This window comes from Oncorhynchus mykiss, chromosome 8 (genome assembly GCF_013265735.2).
Source record: "Oncorhynchus mykiss isolate Arlee chromosome 8, USDA_OmykA_1.1, whole genome shotgun sequence".
Taxonomy (NCBI): Eukaryota; Metazoa; Chordata; class Actinopteri; order Salmoniformes; family Salmonidae; genus Oncorhynchus; species Oncorhynchus mykiss.
The window spans coordinates 66,222,934-66,245,970 of record NC_048572.1 but is presented as its reverse complement, the minus strand read 5'-3'; the positions used below and the strand labels follow the sequence as shown (position 1 = coordinate 66,245,970).

At 42.8% G+C, this 23,037-nt stretch overlaps 1 protein-coding gene across 2 annotated transcripts in view; it reads right to left on the bottom strand.

Moving 5' to 3' along the window:
* Nucleotides 1-21,989, bottom strand: part of LOC110530387 (vesicular, overexpressed in cancer, prosurvival protein 1) — a 36,638-nt gene extending 14,649 nt beyond the window's left edge. The window contains exons 1-3 of one of the 2 annotated variants that reach the window (XM_021613386.2): nt 21,494-21,981; nt 18,664-18,722; nt 14,404-14,481 (exon numbers count right to left, since the gene is read on the bottom strand). In XM_021613386.2, the coding sequence (XP_021469061.2) occupies nt 14,404-14,481; nt 18,664-18,722; nt 21,494-21,541 (185 nt within the window). In that variant the 5' untranslated portion in view covers nt 21,542-21,981. Of the gene's footprint in view, nt 1-14,403; nt 14,482-18,663; nt 18,723-21,493 lie in introns of both variants that reach the window. The other variant, XM_021613387.2, reaches the window with a different exon arrangement.
* Nucleotides 21,990-23,037: the final 1,048 nt, after the last annotated feature.

The window sequence follows — 23,037 nt, the reverse complement described above, 5'->3', positions numbered from 1 at the left end:
AAATTTCTTGAATGGGGCATGTTTATTTAAGATGGTTAGGAAGGCATTTAAAAAAAATATCCAGGCATCCTCTACTGACGGGATGAGATCAATATCCTTCCAGGATACCCCGGCCAGGTCGATTAGAAAGGCCTGCTCGCTGAAGTGTTTCAGGGAGCGTTTTACAGTGATGAGTGGAGGTCGTTTGACCGCTGACCCATTACGGATGCAGGCAATGAGGCAGTGATCGCTGAGATCTTGGTTGAAAACAGCAGAGGTGTATTTAGAGGGCAAGTTGGTTAGGATGATATCTATGAGGGTGCCCGTGTTTAAGGCTTTGGGGAGGTACCTGGTAGGTTCATTGATAATTTGTGTGAGGTTGAGGGCATCAAGTTTAGATTGTAGGATGGCTGGGGTGTTAAGCATGTTCCAGTTTAGATCGCCTAGCAGCACAAGCTCTGAAGATAGATGGGGGGCAATCAGTTCACATATGGTGTCCAGAGCACAGCTGGGGGCAGAGGGTGGTCTATAGCAGGCGGCAACAGTGAGAGACTTGTTTTTAGAGAGGTGGATTTTTAAAAGTAGAAGTTCAAATTGTTTGGGTACAGACCTGGATAGTAGGACAGAACTCTGCAGGCTATCTTTGCAGTAGATTGCAACACCGCCCCCTTTGGCAGTTCTGTCTTGTCTGAAAATGTTGTAGTTTGGAATTAAAATGTCTGAATTTTTGGTGGTCTTCCTAAGCCAGGATTCAGACACAGCTAGAACATCCGGGTTGGCAGAGTGTGCTAAAGCAGTGAATAGAACAAACTTAGGGAGGAGGCTTCTAATGTTAACATGCATGAAACCAAGGCTATTACGGTTACAGAAGTCGTCAAAAGAGAGCGCCTGGGGAATAGGAGTGGAGCTAGGCACTGCAGGGCCTGGATTCACCTCTACATCGCCAGATGAACAGAGTAGGAGTAGAATAAGGGTGCGGCTAAAAGCAATAAGAATTGGTCGTTTAGAACGTCTGGAACAGAGAGTAAAAGGAGGTTTCTGGGGGCGATAAAATAGCATCAAGGTATAATGTACAGACAAAGGTAAGGTAGGATGTGAATACAGTGGAGGTAAACCTAGGTATTGAGTGATGAAGAGAGAGATATTGTCTCTAGAAACATAATTGAAACCAGGAGATGTCATTGCATGTGTGGGTGGTGGAACTAATAGGTTGGATAAGGTATAATGAGCAGGACTAGAGGCTCTACAGTGAAATAAGCCAATAAACACTAACCAGAACAGCAATGGACAAGGCATATTGACATTAAGGAGAGGCATGCTCAGTCGAGTGATCAAAAGGGTCCAGTGAGTGGAGAGGTTGGTTGGGGGTCACGGCGATTTAGACAGCTAAATCGGTAGCAAGCTAGCATAGGAGCAAGCTAGCATAGGATGGAGGTCTGTTATTAGCCAACTCTTGCATTCCGTCAGTAGATTAGTGGGTTTCCGTGTGGTAGAGGGGATTAATCCAAATCACACAACAACAACAAAAATAAAAACAATAGATATAGTTATAGAGGCCCAAGAAGAAAAATAAATAAATAAATTAAAATAAAATAAAATAAAAATTGTCCGATTGTCTATTCAGATAGCAGCCGATAAGATAGCCAACGGCTAGCAGGCCGCAGATGGGCGCCCAGGCAACGTTGCGCCGGAGGAGTCAGCCGGACAATTCCCTCGGGTAGACAACGTCGGCAGTCTAGCCGTGAAGGCCCGGTGGGGTTCCGCGTAGGCAGCAAAACGGGTCCGGATAGGTGACTGCAGCCCAGGAGTGATTGATGGAACTCTTCAGCTGGCTAGCTCCGGAACAATTGATGTTAGCTCCGGAATCGACGAAAGCCGATAGTCACACGGATAGCAGCTAGCTAGCTGCGAGATCCAGGCATGGACGTCCAGAGCCAGCGGTCGAAATCCAGGGACATGGAGAGAAAAATTGGTCCGATATGTTCCGCTCCGAGCCGCGCTGCGCTGCACCGCGCCGTACAAAACTGGCGATAGATTCTCGAGCCAAAGGACAGCCGATGACCACAAACCGTGGTCAGCTGAGTACCAACGATTAGCCAGTAAATAAGCTAACTAGCTTCTGAACTAGCCCCTGAACCAGCTTCAGAGTAGCTTCTGGACCAGCTTCTGGCTAGCTCCCGGATAGCTTCTGGCTAATTTCTGGCTAGCCTCTCGGAGGATCACAGATCTGAGGTAAATAATACTTTTTTATATAAATATAAATTGGTGAAGCGGATTGCAGGAGAGTGTTCTGAAGATGAGTTTTTGGAAAATTAAAAATGTATGTGAAAAAAAAGTTGTAAATATATACTGTATATATACGGGACACGACAGGACGAGGACAAAAATACGTCTGAACTGCTATGCCATCTTGGGGAAAAAAAAGAAGACTAAATAAACCCTAGCTCACCAGAATATTGGTACATCTGCTTCCAGCTAACACTCTCAAAAACGTAGATCCCCTGAACGCAGCTCACTCTCCAGATCCCAATCACCTGAATTCTAATCACCTGTTCACACACCTGTATGTCATTATCACACAGTATTTAGTTCAATTCTTTGCACCCCATCATTGTGAGATAGTTTGTTTTGTGACACACTTCTAGTCGGCACGCTGGTTTTCCTGTAATTTAATCCTCCCGTGTATGATTGTTTTTGCATACCTCACTAAGACACCTTTTGCCTATTCCCTGCCTGTACTTTAGCCTATCGGATTTCCTGTTATCAACCTATTGCCTGATCTCCCAGACGACGTTACTAGCCTTTTCCCTGCATGTACTGTTGCCTTTTTGGACCCCCTGTGTATGACCTTCTGCCTGCCCCTGGACTTCAATCTAGGATGAACAAAAATATAAACGAAACATGCAAATTTATCAAGATTTTACTGAGTTTAGTTCGTATAAGGAAATCAGTCAATTGCAATAAATTCATTAGGCCCTAATCTATGGTTATCTATGGATTTCACATGGCTGGGAAGGGGGGAAGCCATGGGTGGGCCTGGAATGGGAGCTAGGTCCAGCCAATCAGAATGTGTTTTTCCCCACTAATGGGATTTATTACAGTCAGAAACATTCCTCAGTTTCATCAGCTGTTTGTGCGGCTGGTCTCAGACAATCCCGCCGGTGAAGAAGCCGGTTTGGGGGTCCTGGCCTTGCCTGGTTACACATGGTCTGTGAATTTTTGCCCGGGTTGGACTTACTGCTAAATTCTCTAAGACGACATTGGAGGCGGTTTATGGTAGAGAAATTGACATCAATTCTCTGGCAACAGCTCTGGTGGACATTCCTGCAGTCAGTATGCCAATTGCCTGCTCCCTCAAAACTTGAGACATCTGTGACATTGTGTTGCGTGACAAAACTGCACATTTTAGAGTAGCCTTTTATTGTCCACAACACAAGAGCACCTGTATAATGATCATGCTGTTTAATCAGCTTCTTGATATGCTACACCTGTCAGGTGGATGGATTATGTTTGCAAAGGAAAAATGCTCACATTTCTGGGATCTTTAATTTCAGCTCATGAAACATGGGATCAACAATTTACATGTTGCGTTTATATTTTTGTTCGGTATATATAGTTGACATCAGTAAAGTTTTTCTCTGTCATCTCTACTTTCGCAGAGCAAAGGCGTTTAGGGACCGGGGAGAGAATGCAATAACTCTACCCAAAAAAATGTAAAGATTTTCTGTGCAAATTTTCCAAATGACACCAGTTTGACCGGCTTGTATTGGAAATAGAAAGCTGTGAAAACAATCCATGTTTCTGATAATATTTCAGTTTGGCTTGAATGCATATTTTATTTGGATTAAATAGTATCAGCTTTAATGATGCTGATACAGATAATGCCTTTTACAGAAGGTATCTAATTGTGCATTTGCATTCTCTCAGGATGCTGAAAGAAATAAATCATATTTCTCCACTCCTGTTCCAGAGTCAAAATGTAGCCAAAATGTATAATTTTACTGCGAGAAATGCTTAATTCTGAAGGAGTTAATATAAAGGTTATTGTAAATAAGAAAGTGTTCTAGCTTGTTATGGCTAGCGTTCCCCTAGGGGGTTATGAGCCCCTCCTTTATAGTAGAATCATACAACCAGAATCTAAAGACGGTGACATCTTGTGGAAGCCCTAGGAAGTGCATGCACATCCATATCTAAAATGGACATCAAATGGCACTGTTTTCAAAATCGAGTTCTCACTTCCTGTTTGGATTTCTTCTCGGGTTTTTGTCTGCCACACGAGTTCTGTTATACTCACAGAAAAAATTCAAACAGTTTTAGAAACTTCAGAGTGTTTTCTATCCACCAGTAATAATAATATGCATATATTCCTATCTGGGAAAGAGTAGGAGGCAGTTTACTCTGGGCACGCCTTTCATCCAAAAGTGAAAATGCTGCCCCCTAGCCCCAACATGTTGTTCTTAACTGACTTGCCTAGTTAAATAAAGGTTAATCAATAAAAAATAATAGGTTATAGGCCCTACAGTCAGTGTCTGATCTGAAGAGTAGGCTACATACAGTTTCCTTGACATCTCATATGCCTACTTGAAGTCACCTTCTTGTGACTGTCGAATTTGTATAACACCTCATAATCATCACACATACTCTTTCCCAAACATTACTTTTCTGGCCCTCCCTTCTCTTTATTTCCAACTCTATATTTGAATTAAACTCCGACATTGTCCTTTTTGCCTCAGTGGATCGATGTAAATTTTTTCTGCCTGTTCCTAAAACCATTTAGCCATGGCGTGTAGACAAACGTACAGTTAGACCCTAAAGCTTAGGCTTACGCACTAATGCCAGATAGCCTAGAATAATGAATAAAAATTAATGGCTTTTTGTAGGTAGGCTATTGTTTCCTCTTTATTCAACCCACGCTTCAAACACACAATATTTAATGACCCTAAACACGCCTGACCTGTGGATATAACTGCGGGGACTGCAGTTTGAGTCAACTTGCGCATCACTAACATGCATGTATGCTAGGGCTGACCCCATTTAGTCGACTAGTCGATTGTTTGGTCGATAGGCTGTTGGTCGACCAAGATTTCTTTAGTTGAACATGTAATCAATAGCCTAACTGTTAAATGTCCCTGGATTTATAAATCATCAATGTGCAGTGCCTTGCGAAAGTATTCGGCCCCCTTGAACTTTGCGACCTTTTGCCACATTTCAGGCTTCAAACATAAAGATATAAAACTGTATTTTTTTGTGAAGAATCAACAACAAGTGGGACACAATCATGAAGTGGAACGACATTTATTGGATATTTCAAACTTTTTAAACAAATCAAAAACTGAAAAATTGGGCGTGCAAAAATATTCAGCCCCTTTACTTTCAGTGCAGCAAACTCTCTCCAGAAGTTCAGTGAGGATCTCTGAATGATCCAATGTTAACCTAAATGACTAATGATGATAAATACAATCCACCTGTGTGTAATCAAGTCTCCGTATAAATGCACCTGCACTGTAATAGTCTCAGAGGTCCGTTAAAAGCGCAGAGAGCATCATGAAGAACAAGGAACACACCAGGCAGGTCCGAGATACTGTTGTGAAGAAGTTTAAAGCCGGATTTGGATACAAAAAGATTTCCCAAGCTTTAAACATCCCAAGGAGCACTGTGCAAGCGATAATATTGAAATGGAAGGAGTATCAGACCACTGCAAATCTACCAAGACCTGGCCGTCCCTCTAAACTTTCAGCTCATACAAGGAGAAGACTGATCAGAGATGCAGCCAAGAGGCCCATGATCACTCTGGATGAACTGCAGAGATCTACAGCTGAGGTGGGAGACTCTGTCCATAGGACAACAATCAGTCGTATATTGCACAAATCTGGCCTTTATGGAAGAGTGGCAAGAAGAAAGCCATTTCTTAAAGATATCCATAAAAAGTGTCGTTTAAAGTTTGCCACAAGCCACCTGGGAGACACCAAACATGTGGAAGAAGGTGCTCTGGTCAGATGAAACCAAAATGTAACTTTTTGGCAACAATGCAAAACGTTATGTTTGGCGTAAAAGCAACACAGCTGAACACACCATCCCCACTGTCAAACATGGTGGTGGCAGCATCATGGTTTGGGCCTGCTTTTCTTCAGCAGGGACAGGGAAGATGGTTAAAATTGATGGGAAGATGGATGGAGCCAAATACAGGACCATTCTGGAAGAAAACCTGATGGAGTCTGCAAAAGACCTGAGACTGGGACGGAGATTTGTCTTCCAACAAGACAATGATCCAAAACATAAAGCAAAATCTACAATGGAATGGTTCAAAAATAAACATATCCAGGTGTTAGAATGGCCAAGTCAAAGTCCAGACCTGAATCCAATCGAGAATCTGTGGAAAGAACTGAAAACTGCTGTTCACAAATGCTCTCCATCCAACCTCACTGAGCTCGAGCTGTTTTGCAAGGAGGAATGGGAAAACATTTCAGTCTCTCGATGTGCAAAACTGATAGAGACATACCCCAAGCGACTTACAGCTGTAATCGCAGCAAAAGGTGGCGCTACAAAGTATTAACTTAAGGGGGCTGAATAATTTTGCACGCCCAATTTTTCAGTTTTTGATTTGTTAAAAAAGTTTGAAATATCCAATAAATGTCGTTCCACTTCATGATTGTGTCCCACTTGTTGTTGATTCTTTACAAAAATGTTTGAAGCCTGAAATGTGGCAAAAGGTCGCAAAGTTCAAGGGGGCCGAATACTTTCGCAAGGCACTGTATATACAGAAATAAGACCAGTTAGCCTTGTGCTAGCCTCATCTCCCGGCTAGCCAACAATGTAAACCAACTACAATATCTCTCTTGCCAATTGGCCTGGACCCGTTGTCGACACAGAGCCCTGCCGATCCATCACGACTGGTCTGCTGATGTAATTTGGCTCTCAACCGGCCTCTGCGTCGTGGATGTCAGTGAAGACCCATCTGCTAGCCCCAGCCCGCTAGCTTTCTGAACGCCGTGTCTCCCTCTCGCCTAGCGTAGTAACGACTACCGAACGGCTCCCTGTTTCATCACCTACTGGACTGTTCATTAACACGGTACTTCATTTTGTTTATCTGTCGGCCCCAGCCTCGAACTCAGGCCCTGTGTGTAGCTAACTGACCCGCTCTGCCCATTCATCAGCCTTTTAATCGTTGCTGTTGTCTTAGCTGTTTTCCCGTTGTTGTCTTAACCCTTGTTGTCATAGCTCTCCCAATCAAAACCTGTGATTGCTTTCTGCCTCTCTCTAATGTCAATATGCCTTGTATACTGTTGTTTAGGGTAGCTCTCATTGTTTTATTTACTGCGGAGCCCCTAGTCCCGCTCAACACGCCGTAGATAGCTCCTTTGTACCACGCCCCACACATGTGAAGACTTCACTTAGCTTAACTGGTGCCTCCAGAAATGCAACCTCTCTCATCGTCACTCAATGATTAGGTTTATCTCCACTGTACTCGCACTCTACCTCTGTACATTATGCACTGAATCTATCCTACAACGGCCAGAAATCTGCTCCTTTAATTCTCTGTTCCCAACGCACTAGACAACCAGTTCTTATAGTCTTTAGCCATACCGTCATCCTACTCCTCCTCTGTTCCTCTGGTGATGTAGAGGTTAACCCAGGCCCTGTGTGTCCCCAGGCGCTCTCATTTGTTGACTTCTGTAACCGTAAAAGCCTTGGGTTCATGCATGTTAACATCAGAAGCCTCCTCCCTAAGTTTGCTTTATTCACTGCTTTAGCACACTCCGCCAACCCTGATGTCCTAGCCGTGTCTGAATCGTGGCTTAGGAAGGCCACCAAAAATTCTGAAATTTCCATCCACAACTACAACATTTTCCATCAAGATAGAACTGCTAAAGGGGGAGGAGTTGCAATCTACTGCAGAGATAGCCTGCAGAGTTCTGTCATACTATCCAGGTATATGCGCAAACAGTTCGAGCTTCTACTTTTAAAAATCCATCTCTCCAGAAATAAGTCTCTCACTGTTGCCGCTTGTTATAGACCCCCCTCAGCTCCCAGCTGTGCCCTGGACACCATATGTGAATTGATTGCCCCATCTATCTTCAGAGTTCATACTGTTAGGTGACCTAAACTGGGATATGCTTAACAACCCGGCCGTCCAACAATCTGAACTAGATGCCCTCAATCTCACACAAATGATCAAGAAACCTACCAGGTACAACCCTAAATCCGTAAACATGGGCACACTCATAGATATCATCCTGACCAACTTGCCCTCTAAATACACCTCTGCTGTTTTCAACCAGGATCTCAGCGATCACTGCCTCATTGCCTGCGTCCGTTATGGGTCCATGGTCAAACGACCTGGCCTGGGTATCCATGAAGGATATTGACCTCATCCCGTCAGTAGAGGATGCCTGGTTGTTCTTTAAAAGTGCTTTCTTAAATATGCATGCCCCTTGAAAAAAAAGTAAAGTCTGGTTCACTCCAGACTTGACTGCCCTTGACCAGCACAAAAACATCCTGTGGCATACTGCACTAGCATCGAATAGTCCCCGCGATATGCAACTTTTCAGGCAAGTCAGGAACCAATATACAGAAAAGCAAAGGCTAGCTTTTCAAACAGAAATTTGCATCCTGCAGCACTAATTCCAAAACGTTTTGCGACACTGTAAAGTCCATGGAGAATGAGAGCACCTCCTCCCAGCTGCCCACTGCACTGAGGCTAGGAAACACTGTCATCACCGATAAGTTCACAATAATCGAGAATTTCTTTTTTTTACCCCCTTTTTTCTCCCCAATTTTGTGGTATCAAATTAGTAGTAGTTACAGTCTTGTCTCATCGCTGCAACTCCTGTACGGACTCGGGAGAGGTGAAGGTCGAGAGCCATGCATCCTCCGAAACACAACCCAACCAAGCCACACTGCTTCTTGACACAATGCCCATCCAACCCGGAAGCCAGCCGCACCAAAGTGTCAGAAGAAACACCGTACACCTGGCGACCGTGTCAGCAGGCACTGCACCCGGCCCGCCACAGGAGTCACTAGTGCGCGATGAGACAAGGATATCCCTGCCGGCCGAGCTGGTCACGGGTGCACCTCAGCCACGCTCAAGGTACTAAACAATATCATAACCGCCATCGATAAAAGACAGTACTGTGCAGCCATCTTCATCAACCTGGCCAAGGCTTTCGACTCTTATCGGCAGACTTTGTTTCTTTAATGACTGCCTCGCCTGGTTCACTAACTACTTCTCAGATAGAGTTCAGTGTGTCAAATCAGAGGGCCTGTTGTCCAGACCTCTGGGGGTGCCACAGGGTTCAATCCTCGGGCTGAATCTTTTCTCTGTTATACACTGCTCAAAAAAATTAAGGGAACACTTAGATTCCAAGAACACAGGATGAGATGTTACTATCCTTTGTGCAAGCACTTCCAAGAGTTAATGAACAGTGAGCCTGGTGAAATTTGGGGAGCGCATCATCAGTAGTGTACCTTTGGTTCCTAGGGTAAACAACACAATGTAACTCCAAGTCAATCACACTTCTGTGAAATCAAACTGTCCACTTAGGAAGCAATACTGATTGACAATAAATTTCACATGCTGTTGTGCAAAAGGAATAGACAACAGGTGGAAATTATAGGCATTTAGCAAGACACCCCCAATAAAGGAGTGGTTCTGCAGGAGGGGACCACAGACCACTTCTCAGTTCCTATGCTTCCCGGCTGATGTTTTGGTCACTTTTGAATGCTGGCGGTGCTTTCACTCTAGTGGTAGCATGAGACGGAGTCTACAACCCACACAAGTGGCTCAGGTAGTGCAGCTCATCCAGGATGGCACATCAATGCAAGATGTGGCAAGAAGGTTTGCTGTGTCTGTCAGCGTAGTGTCCAGAGCATGGAGGCGCTACCAGGAGAAAGGCAAGTACATCAGGAGACGTGGAGGAGGCCGTAGGAGGGCAACAACCCAGCAGCAGGACCGCTACCTCCGCCTTTGTGCAAGGAGGAGCACTGCCAGAGCCCTGCAAAATGACCTCCAGCAGGCCACAAATGTGCATGGGTCTGCTCAAACGGTCAGAAACAGACTCCATGAGGGTGGTGTGAGGGTCCGACGTCCACAGGTGGCGGTTTTGCTTACAGCCCAACACCGTGCAGGACGTTTGGCATTTGCCAGAGAACACCAAGATTGGCAAATTCGCCACTGGCGCCCTGTGCTCTTCACAGATGAAAGCAGGTTCATCTGAGCACATGTGACAGAGTCTGGAGACGCCGTGGAGAACGTTTTGCTGCCTGCAACATCCTCCAGCATGACCAGTTTGGCGGTGGGTCAGTCATGGTGTGGGGTGGCATTTCTTTGGGGGGCCGCACAGCCCTCCATGTGCTCGCCAGAGGTAGCCTGACTGCCATTAGGTACCGAGACCCCTTGTGAGACCATATGCTGGTGCGGTTGGCCCTGGGTTCCTCCTAATGCAAGACAATGTTAGACCTCATGTGGCTGGAGTGTGTCAGCAGTTCCTGCAAGAGGAAGGCATTGATGCTATTGACTGGCCCGCCCGTTCCCCAGACCTGAATCGAATTGAGCACATCTGGGACATCATGTCTCACTCCATCCACCAACGCCACGTCGCACCACAGACTGTCCAGGAGTTGGCGGATGCTTTAGTCCAGGTCTGGGAGGAGATCCCTCAGGAGACCATCCGCCACCTCATCAGGAGCATGCCCAGTCGTTGTAGGGAGGTCATACACACTACTGAGCCTCATTTTGACTTGTTTTAAGGACATTACATCAAAGTTGGATCAGCCTGTAGTGTGGTTTTCCACTTTAATTTTGAGTGTGACTCCAAATCCAAAATATTCATGGGTTGATAAATTTGATTTCCATTGATAATTTTTGTGTGATTTTGTTGTCAGCACATTCAACTATGTAAAGAAAAAAGTTTTTAATAAGAATATTTCATTCATTCAGATCTAGGATGTGTTATTTTAGTGTTCCCTTTATTTTTTTGAGCAGTGTATATCAATGATGTCGCTCTTGATGTGGGTGATTCTTTGATCCACCTCTACGCAGACGACACCATTCTGTATACATGTAGCCCTTCTTTGGACACTGTGTTAACAAAACTCCAAACGAGCTTCAATGCCATACAACACTACTTCCGTGGCCATCAACTGCTTTTAAATGCTAGTAAAAACTAAATGCATGCTCTTCAACCGATCGCTGCCCGCACCCAAACGTCCTACTAGCATCACTACTCTGGACGGTTCAGACTTAAGAATATGTGGACAAATATAAACACCTAGGTGTCTGGCTAGACTGTAAACTCTCCTTCCAGACTCATATTAAGCATCTCCAATGCACAATTAAATCTAGAATAGGCTTCCTATTTTGCAACAAAGCCTCCTTCACTCATGCTGCCAAACATACCCTCGAAAACTGACTATCCTACCGATCCTTGACTTTGGGGATGTAATTTACAAAATAGCCTCCAACACTCTACTCAGTAAATTGGATGCAGTCTATCACTGTGCCATCCATTTTGTCACCAAAGCCCCATATACTACCCACCACTGCGACCTGTATGCTCTCGTTGGCTGGTCCTCGCTACATATTCGAAGCTCCAGGTCATCTAGGTAAAGCTCCGCCTTATATCAGCTCACTGGTCACCATAGCAACACCCACGCGCTCCAGCAGGTATATTTCACTGGTCATCCCCAAAGCCAACACCTCATTTGGCCACCTTTCCTTACAGTTCTCTGCTGACAATGACTGGAACAAATTGCAAAAATCGCTGAAGTTGGAGACTTATATCTCCCTCACTAACTTTAAGCGTCAGCTGTCAGAGCAGCTTGGTATAAAGAGTATGTGGCCTACAGGCTGGAGATAAAATGTATGACAATGTAATGAGAAGGACGCTTTTTACATCATGCAGGTTCCTCAGATCAAACAGCCTAACCTATATGGGCACAATCAAATAAAATGTGAACTGTCATGTTAACAAACAACATATCCTAAAATCAGAACAGGCCAAAGTAAAATGGACATTATGGAATGGACAATCACTGTTGTCCAGGTGTTTCACCCCATTGCCATGATCAGTGGTTTCAAGTTTGTTTCTGTAAAAAAATTTGACAAGCTGATTACAGCAAGAAAAAATTGCTTCTGCATTAACCGCTGTGTAAACACATTGCGAATAGGCTCACTATAAATCCTTATAAAGTTGGGTAACTGATACTCAGTGCATAAATAGCCAAATTGATTAGTCACAGGAATCAGGACAAATAAAGCCAACGCAATGGCCTGTTTTACAAATGGTGGGCCTACCACATGGATGGGCATCCATAAAATGCCCTTGGGCCGACATGGTAGGCTACAACCAAGTAAGCACAAGCAGACATCTTTTGGATGTCTTTTTTTGATATTGTCCGGACTTTGTTTTTTGGTGTTTTACAAATGGTAGGCTTACCACATAGATGGGCATTCATAAAATTACATTTCAGGCAACACTGTAGGCTACACCTCAATAAACATGGACCAACACCAACGCCTTTTGGACATATTTTCTTGGTGCAGTTCCAGACCGGCCTTGATTTCCACATCCACTGACATTGGTTTTTGGTCTAAATATAGACATCTATAAATGACGTATTCAACTTTCATTCAGAACCAAATATGAGCCTGATTTCAACACCCCCGTCTGTAAAGTATGTATTTTCAACATCTGGAAAATTAGTATTTTCAGCGTCCTAGAAAATATACATTTGAACATACAGAAAATACCTTTCACCCTTCCAGACTCATATCAAACATCTCCAATCTAAAATCAAATCTAGAGTCTTCTTTCTATTCCGCAACAAAGCCTCCTTCACTCACGCCGCCAAACTTACCCTAGTAAAACTGACTATCCTACCGATCCTCGACTTCGGCGATGTCATCTACAAAATAGCTTCCAATACTCTACTCAGCAAACTGGATGCAGTTTATCACAGTGCCATCCGTTTTGTTACTAAAGCACCTAATACCACCCACCACTGCGACTTGTATGCTCTAGTCGGCTGGCCCTCGCTACATATACGTCGCCAGACCCACTGGCTCCAGGTCATCTACAAGTCCATGCTAGGTAAAGCTCCGCCTTATCTCAGTTCACTGGTCACGATGGCAACACCCACCCGTAGCACGCGCTCCAACAGGTGTATCTCACTGATCATCCCTAAAGCCAACACCTCATTTGGCTGCCTTTCGTTCCAGTTCTCTGCTGCCTGTGACTGGAACGAATTGCAAAAATCGCTGAAGTTGGAGACTTTTATCTCCCTCACCAACTTCAAACATCTGCATTCTGAGCAGCTAACCGATCTCTGCAGCTGTACATAGTCTATCGGTAAATAGCCCACCCAATTTACCTACATCATCCCCATGCTGTTTATATTTACTTACCTTTCTGCTCTTTTGCACACCAGTATCTCTACCTGTACATGACCATCTGATAATTTATCACTCCAGTGTTAATCTGCAAAATTGTAATTATTCGCCTACCTCCTCATGCCTTTTGCACACAATGTATATAGACTCTCTTTTTTTTTTTGTTTTTTTTTTTCTCCAGATCGCAACCCCATAGAAAATCTTTGGAGGGAGTTGAAAGTCCGTGTTGCCCAGCAACAGCCCCAAAATACTTATTTTCCACCATAATTTGCAAATAAATTCATTAAAAATCCTACAATGTGATTTTCTGGATTTCTTTTCTCATTTTGTCTGTCATAGTTGAAGTGTACCTATGATGAAAATTACAGGCCTCTCTTAACTTTTTAAGTGGGAGAACTTGCACAATTGGTGGCTGACTAAATACTTTTTTGCCCCACTGTATATTCACGCCTAGAATAAAAACCTCCAGGCTTGCATCCTAACTGCCAATTTATTCGGAAAAAATAAAGAATTATAGGGAGCAGTTTGAAAAATAATAATCCTGTCCGAATCATCTTCTGGAATAACTGACATTCTGGACTAATAGTTACATAACCAACGTTCTCTAGTAATACTAGTCCTGTGAGAATAGGTCTTTGGTCTAAAGAGAGCAAGGGATGAGGGAATAGGGAATGTTTTTCCTAAACAAATTAGGGATTTCAGAAACATAACTTTTCAGTCAGAAATAGCTTTAATTATGTTGCACCTTCAGCCACATGGACAGCGCAATAAACACTTTGATGTTCTGTGGTGTTCGCTGCAGGAGGAAGGAGAAAGAGACAACTGGATGCTAGTCACAGTCACCCCGTGTTTTTTTTTTTAACACAGCGCAGCAAGTCTTACCCTGGCCCAGCACTATCAAATCAAGAGTAAGAGAGAGAAAGCGAAAGAGACAAAGAGAAAAGAGAGAGATAGAGCAGGGAGGGGAGTAGGAGGGAGTATATTAAATAGAGTAGGATGAGAAGCTAGACTGGCAAGCTAGTCTTGGGGGAACTCACCAGAAGTACCATAGTCTCTGGATGGAGAGAGCTCGGACACAGCACCGCGTCCCACAACAGTCCTCATACGACCGGCATCTACAACGTGCACGCGCACGCGCGCACACACACACACACACACACACACACACACACACACACACAGAGAGAGAGAGAGAGAGGAATCCTTACAATCACCAGCATCTAGAAAACTGAGAGAGAAGGCTTTTCTACAAACAGTACAGCCCTCTCAAAACACATTCAGACAAATGGCAGTTCTCATATGCACAGTACTGAGATAAATGTCTGAGACAAATACCAAGAGGCCCAGGAGAATAGACATATCAAGCAGATGACAAACGCTCTGCAGTCTAAGGTGAATATTAAGTAAACTATTGAGGGAGCACTAGAATTTGTTCCAATTTAATTTCAGTTTGTCTTGAGTCCCTGAGCTGAAGTTGGATATCTACAGTTGAAGTCGGAAGTTTACATACACTTAGGTTGGAGTCATTAAAACTTATTTTTCAACCACTCCACTAATTCCTTGTTAACAAACTATAGTTTTGGCAAGTCGGTTAGGACATCTACTTTGTGCATGACACAAGTAATTTTTCCAAAAATTGTTTACACAGAGATTATTTCACTTATAATTCACTGTATCACAATTCCAGTGGGTCAGAAGTTTACATACACTAAGTTGACTGTGCCTTTAAACAGCTTGGAAAATGCCAGAAAATGATGTCATGGCTTTAGAAGCTTCTGATAGGCTAATTGACATAATTTGAGTCAATTGGAGGTGTACCTGTGGATGTATTTCAAGGCCTACCTTCAAGCTCTATGCCTCTTGGCTTGAAATAATGGAAAAATCTAAAGAAATCATCCAGGACCACAGAAAAAAAATTGTAGACCTCCACAAGTCTGGTTCATCCTTGGGAGCAAATTCCAAATGCTTGAAGGTACAACGTTCATCTGTACAAACAACAGTACGCAAGTCTAAACACCATGGGACCACGCAGCCGTCATACCGCTCAGGAAGGAGACGCGTTCTGTCTCCTAGAGATGAACATACTTTGGTGCGAAAAGTGCAAATCAATCCCAGAACAACAGAAAAGGACCTTGTGAAGATGCTGGAGGAAACAGGTACAAAAGTATCTATATCCACAGTAAAAACAAGTCCTATGTCGACATAAACTGAAAGGCCGCTCAGCAAGCAAGAAGCCACTGCTCCAAAACCGCCATAAAAAAAAGACAGACTACGGTTTGCAACTGCACATGGGGACAAAGATCGTACTTTTGGAGAAATGTCCTCTTGTCTGATGAAACAAAAATAGAACTGTTTGGCCATAATGACCATCGTTATGTTTGGGGGAAAAAGTGGGAGGCTTGCAAGCCGAAGAACACCATCCCAACCTTGAAGCACGGGGGTGGCAGCATCATGTTGTGGGGGTGCTTTGCTGCAGGAGGGACTGGTGCACTTCACAAAATAGATGGCATCATGTTGTAGGAAAATTACGTGGATATATTGAAGCAACATCTCAAGACATCAGTCAGAAAGTTAAAGCTTGGTCGTAAATGGGTCTTCCAAATGGACATTGACCCCAAGCATACTTCCAAAGTTGTGGCAAAATGGCTTAAGGACAACAAAGTCAAGGTATTGGAGTGGCCATCACAAAGCCCTTACCTCAATCCCATAGAAGATTTGAGGGCAGAAATGAAAAAGCTTGTACGAGCAAGGAGGCCAACAAATCTGACTCAGTTACACCAGCTCTGTCAGGAGGAATGGGCCAAAATTCACCCAACTTATTGTGGGAAGCTTGTGGAAGGCTATCCGACATGTTTGACCCAAGTTAAAACATTTTAAAGGCAATGCTACCAAATACTAATTGAGTGTATGTAAACTTCTGACCCACTGGGAACGTGATGAAAGAAATAAAAGCTGAAATAAATAATTCTCTCTACTATTATTCTGATATTTCACATTCTTAAAATAAAGTGGTGATCCTAATTGACCTAAAACAGGGATTTTTTACTAGGATTAAATGTCAGGAATTGTGAAAAATTGAGTTTAAATGTATTTGGCTAAGGTGTATGTAAACTTCCGACTTCAACTCTATCTGAACCCCCTGCTGATCAATTGTCAGCATCTGTATGCAGGAGAGCTGATGATGAATGGCTCTCATTGTGATGCCTTTATTTGTATGGTAGGTTCAACGGAACCAAGAGTTTTCAAGTCTTGGTTCCATTGAACATGCCATGTAAATAAAGGCATTTTAATTAATGATACGAAGAGTGCCTTGGTCCTCCTTTCTCTTTGATTATTTTTTTTACCCATTTTACCAAAGAACACCTATCTACAAAGACCTACTATTGTTTACCCTGGCAGCACTTCCCTTCCTTTTTTTGCTACATGCTCTCATTGTGACTTGACTACTCTACACACACACACACACGCAGGCACGCACGCACGCGCGCACACACACAAAATGTTTTATATGTCAAATATAGGAACCTTTAGGTAAGAATGAATCATACTTAGTCATTGAAGTAAGTAGAAACTCATTGATTTTAACAAATTACTTTTCTAGTTTTTTCTATGTCGATGGGGCAGTGCTTATTGTATGAGGCAGAGACGTGATTTGGCAGTTCCAGGCTTCAGATCTGCAATGCGCAGAGAGCCGCGGTATCTGATGTTTTTCAAGGGCAGATAGCAGTTTCAGTTTTAAACATAGAAGAGATATGATCTATGGCATCATTACAGATTTCAGAGAAATGTTCATCATCCACTGATCTGCACTGAACATCCAAATCCTCTGGCTAAATCAACGGCAATCCACTTCCATGACAAATCCTCCACAACATTTGAAATACTCCCTCTCCTTCTGTCAGTATTTTGTACTGCATTTTAAAACCAGCAGTACTATAAGTGTGAGAGCTGAATTTCCGGCTTTCAGCATTAAGGCCATCCATTACACAAGTCATTAGCAGCACACCGCTAGGAGAGGGCATAGAGCTGAGCCAGCATTCTCTTAATAGTGCACTATTTCAATTCCACAGTCGCCCTGCAATATACTGTATTTCATTAGATCTGTGTGTGCACTATTTCACAGAGGCAATTCAATCCAAATCCCCCAGTCACTGCAGCATGCTAACTCCCAGTAATGCTCTCTTCTCTCTCCTACCATAACTCCAACTCCATCCTTACGCTTTACATTTTTTATAACTCCTACTGATGCACCACCACTGTAGTGCATTTTTAAAAGCTCCTCATACATTGAAAATGAGGCCTTTCTAAAAAGCAAGTGCTCGAATTCTGCAGCCAGCCTAGTGGCTAACATGTTTTTATAATTGCAAAGACTCTGTCTGAAGACTAATTATTAGTCCATTAGTTCAATGATTTAGATAGAAGTCAAAGAGCTTCTCCAATGTAATTTCTCAACCCAGTGGATGCTGTGTAGTCTCAAAAACCAGACCCTCGGCAACACAGTGACTATGGTCTGGTTTCATTGATGGAGTTTTTAGGCATAGAGGAACTACGTCACAGCCTACGTCACTACCTTTCCACTTAAATAAAATACGAAATAGTAGCTAGCAAGATGGAGATCACAAAGCTTATTTTTAATGAGTGCATTTCGCAAGTGGCTCGTTTGCATCAACTACCTTAACTAAAACCACTGCAAAGGTTTTGTCTGCAAACTTTGGTTTTGAATCCCGACATTCTGGCATATCTGCCTGGTAATTTGTTGGGAGTCCCCAGATTTTTTTCACCTTATCAATGTAGGCAGTGACGTAGGTATTCTATGCCAAAAGAGTCCATCGTAGAAGCCAAACCCTAATCACTGTGATGCCTAGGGTCAGGTCCTCGAGACTAGATGCTGTGTTGGATTTGATGATTGGATTTGGAAAAGCTACAGCTTATTCATTATTTCCCTTCGCCGCTTCGACAGCATGCTTTTTGAATGACTGCCAAAATGAGTCTGCTATGATAGTGGAGTGAGTCAAAGGCTGGTATTGACTCATAATAACGTTACCAACCTGGGTTATTTCTCTGTATTCATTTTCTTTAACCAAACACCACCCGGCCTTCAAACAAGCCAGAGGGAATCAATAGACTGCACTCTTTAAATTCACAGTTTAATCTGAATGGCAGAAGGTTGAAAACAAATAAATGTGTCTTATAAAATATTCATGTCTTACTATTAACAATTAATATACAGTATGCTGCAATGTAATTTTGTCTGTGCCCAGATGAATTATGTTACACTATATGTACACTATACTTACATGAAATAGATTGGGTAGCCTCCTTCAAAATACCAGCAGTACTTCTTGGAAGCTGTGCACTGTATATGAGAAGAGGAAAACTGGTCATTGATTTATAGTTGCTGGTAGGAAATCAAAGACCAATCTCAGAGGGAAAATGAAGCATCATGATAAAATAATCTTGAAAGGCAGAGAAGAAATGAGAGAACATGTTGAATGGCCATTGTGTTGGGCATGTAAACATGTCAACCATGGGAATTCCTTGTAGTTGAATTTCTCTGTGATGTGCCAAATGTGACCACCAAACAGGACTTGGTTGTCTTGTCATAAACATTGGTATTATAAATATCACTTACTTAAGCAAAGTTCATATTTCATGAACCAAGCTTCTATTTCATGCTCTGTGTTCAGAGGCCAACTCAAGATGATTGTGAACCGCTGACTGCAAAGTCCAGACGAGACCAGAACCCACTCTGCACACATACAATGCAGCCTCTGTCAGACCAGGCCCAGGGCTTTGTGTATAACAAGCCTCTAAATGAGATACTGGAGAAAAACAGGCTGTGGACTCACTATTACTGCCCTCACTGGGCATAATCACAAGCTATTCCACTGTGTTCTTTTCTGAGGCTCTGGCTTGTATGATGATGAGACGTCCACTCTGTTTGATGTCCTTCCATCACCATTTAAAGCATGTGTGACCTGTGAGGCGAGCCAGCTAGCATTCGCCCTTGTGTAATGGGAGTAATTGTGGGAAACACTCCAGCCTTTTTTCCACACCAGCCTGCCAGGTGGATGTTTGTGTCCACGGTCAATTGCAGCTAGCAGGGTGTCCCTTCCAAATACAGTCATGGCAGGGGGACACAAAGGCAGCCCCTGAGCAGGACTGGAGCCTGCCTTTGTGGTCACGGAAAGGACCACAAAGAGCTGTTTGTCACTGCTTCAGCTCAGTGACAATTAACAATGGTTAGCAGAGGAAGAGCTGCCTCGTGTGTGTGTGTGTGTGTGTGTGTGTGTGTGTGTGTGTGTGTGTGTGTGTGTGTGTGTGTGTGTGTGTGTGTGTGTGTGTCAGTGGAGGCTCCTCAGAGGAGGAAAGGGAAGACCATCCGACTCAGCGAATTTCATAATAATAACATTGTGAAACATTAAAAAAGGTGATCGTTTTTAGATAAATCTATACTAAATATATTTATGTCACCAAATAATTTATTAAAACACACTATTTTGCCATAAAGGTCTACAGTAGTCTCAGCAGCACTCTTTAGGCTAGCACAATGGTGTAGCCAGGGGAGAGCTAGCTTCTGTCCTCCTCTGAGGACATTGACTTCAATACAAAACCTAGGAGGCTCATGGTTCTCAAACCCTTCCATAGACTTACACAGTAATTATGACAACTTCCGGAGGGCGTCCTCCAACCTATCAGAGCTCTTGCAGCATGAGCTGACATGTTGTCCACCCAATCAAAGGATCAGATAATTAATCTAGTTCTGAAAGCATAAGCTACAGCTAGATAGCACTGCAGTGTATAAAATGAGAGAGAAATACAATAGTTGAACAGTTTTGAATAAATAAATAATTTTCAAAATTAAGGAGAAGCAAGAGAGCGAAAGAGAGTTAACTATATTTCACAGTATATATTTTTTTCACTTTCACTTACTTAGCTAGCGTCAAATGCAGCTAGCTAATTTAGCCTACTCAAACACCCGGCTCAAACAGGGTCGGATGCTATGTTAGCTAGCTGGCTATGGGTATCCAACACTGGAACTCTTCCAAGTTAAGGTACGTTTTGGTTTTATTCATTTATTACCACCGGGGCCCACCGGTGTAACTGCTAAAGTGCTAAAGTGTTTGTTCTAGTAGCTATGTTGACTATGACGTGACAATGATGTAGGCTGTGTGTAGTGGATAGTGGTCATGATATGAAGGTTTGGCTTGGAAAGGTTTCTTCACCTAGATAGATGGAATTATATATACAAGAATTTGTGCGTGATCAGGGGTGTTTTCATTGTGCCTTTTCTGTTGAAAAACTTTTCTTAAACGGAAGCAAACGGAACGAAACATGTATAACCATATCTGAATTTGTCCACTCAAAACTTGTTTGCAGATGTTGGACTATTGATTACACCCTAGATCAGCTAGATGCACGCAAGAGTGTGCAAGGCGGCATTGAATGTGGCACTGTCTGTCACCTTGATTACTCAAAATTCTCTCGACCCGAATTACCTACATTGTCAACTTTCATTCATATGCTAGGTTGTAGCAACCTCATGAAAATTCGAATATCATGTAGTAGCCTAAACCTATCGATGTTACATTGAGCTGGGTGAATGGAATATGAATGACAGTCATCCAATATGCTGTAATAGGACATGTTCATAAAACAAAAATCATCCTTCCTCATCTTAAACGTCACCAACCACCACTGGTGTGTGTTGTCTCTTATTTGATGGAACCAAATGATCAGCGGCAAGACAAGGCCAAACTAATTCATATTGTGGTATGATATGATCCAGGCTGATGTAAATATGAGCCCAGTAAGATTGTTATGAATGCTGAATTTTTCAAAAGAATGTTTAATTTCAAGAACATAAAATAGATCTTAATACATTACTACAGAATAGCCTTCGATATACCACTGACTTATGTAACCTTACATAACTGCCTAACTTTCATACGCCTTAATAGTTTTCAATAGCCTACAATTTCTGCAGCAGCAAGGCACATTGTTATGTTGACATTTAATTGGCTTTAATTCATATTTGAGAGACCAACGAGTCAGAAGCAAAAAGAGGGCAATAATTATTCACTTTCATATTGATTGAATTACTGACTATAAATATCAGATACTCACCTCATCCACTAACCAAAACAGAAATATGATTCCACACAGAACTGCCATAATTCACGAGATGTCAACACCGGACAGTAGCCTTGTTCACCTAAACACCGTGATAATCCAAAATTCATCAGACATAGAAATCATTCTTTGTCCATCTCGTCGCATAGTGCGTTTGCAGTTTGGCGAGCCACGGGCCACGACTGTTCTATGTTTATTTCGCGCTGTCAATCGGTGCCATTGGTTGGTGCAGCTTCAAACAGTCAAACAATCGGAGCTGATCTGTTCTTCACAGTTGAGTTCGTCACTGGCAATTAGCTTTAGCATCAAATCGTATTGTACATATTATTTTTTACAAACGTACGTGTTTTCCCTCTGCACACATTCGCGTAAAGATGATCATGATCCACACGACACGCCCCTACAGTATCCCTAGGAACACTGCACTCAAGACGCAGAAGCACTGCTTGAAAGCGCTGACAGACCATTCATTCAGAACAATTTTTTTTAACCCATGACAGGCTATGACTCCACACTGTCACAACTTCTGTGTAACAACAGTTAGATCACACAAATCATATGCAGTATGCAACGCAATGCTATAGAGCCCTCAAACTCAACTCTGGACCTCAAAGCCAGTTCCACTGCGCTTTTTATTTGTTCGCTTCTTATCAGGGGCTGATTTAGACCTGGGACAGAAAACCAGCAGGCTCGGAACCTTGTAGGGAAAGAGTTGAATACCCCTGCTATAGAGGTTTTGTCATTTGTAAGAGTAATGAGTAATGAATGAAGGATTTAATACATTAATATATTTTCTGATCTTATTGGTGTGGGTGTGTCTAAATGTTGTCTACATGTTGTCTAAATGTTTCATGAGTAGCCCATAGTGTTCTCTCTGATCGCCATCAGTTACTGTCTGTGAGTCTCACAACAGAAGTAGATGACACAGGCAGGAGCAACACTCATGTCCATCGCCTGGCAACCATATATCCTTCAGAACAGACCAGTATCATGGCCCTGGGTCCGGGTTGCAACGGCTTGTGTGCTTGTGTGCTTGTGAAACATCAATACAGAATAGTTCTCATGCATGCCTCTACAATGCTTTATTATTGGTGGTTGCCTGCCTGAAATCTTAAGCTGTCAATCGGTGCAGCTTCAGACAGTCAAGCAATTGGAGCTGATCTGTTCTTCACAGTTGAGATTGTCACAGGCAAAGTCATTTCCGGGCAAGAGTGTCTGCTGGCATCATGCTTGATGAGTAAACAGTGTTTACTCATTAGGTGTGCTTGCTGAACACAAAGCACAACTCTTGATTTCTTACATAGTCATTATTAGATTTCTTTAGCCAGCTCTAGAGCTTAAATCTCTGGAGTTTAAATATTTAAGACTGCCCCAACTCAGATTGCTTGAGGATTTTATTATAGAATTTATACTTTTTTAACTATAACAATATTTAAATTATCTCCCAATGCATTTCAATGGCATAAAAAGGCCTATAGACTTGAATGGTCAAAAAAAAGCTACAATTCTAGACCTTTCTCATACACGGTTTAAGCTGT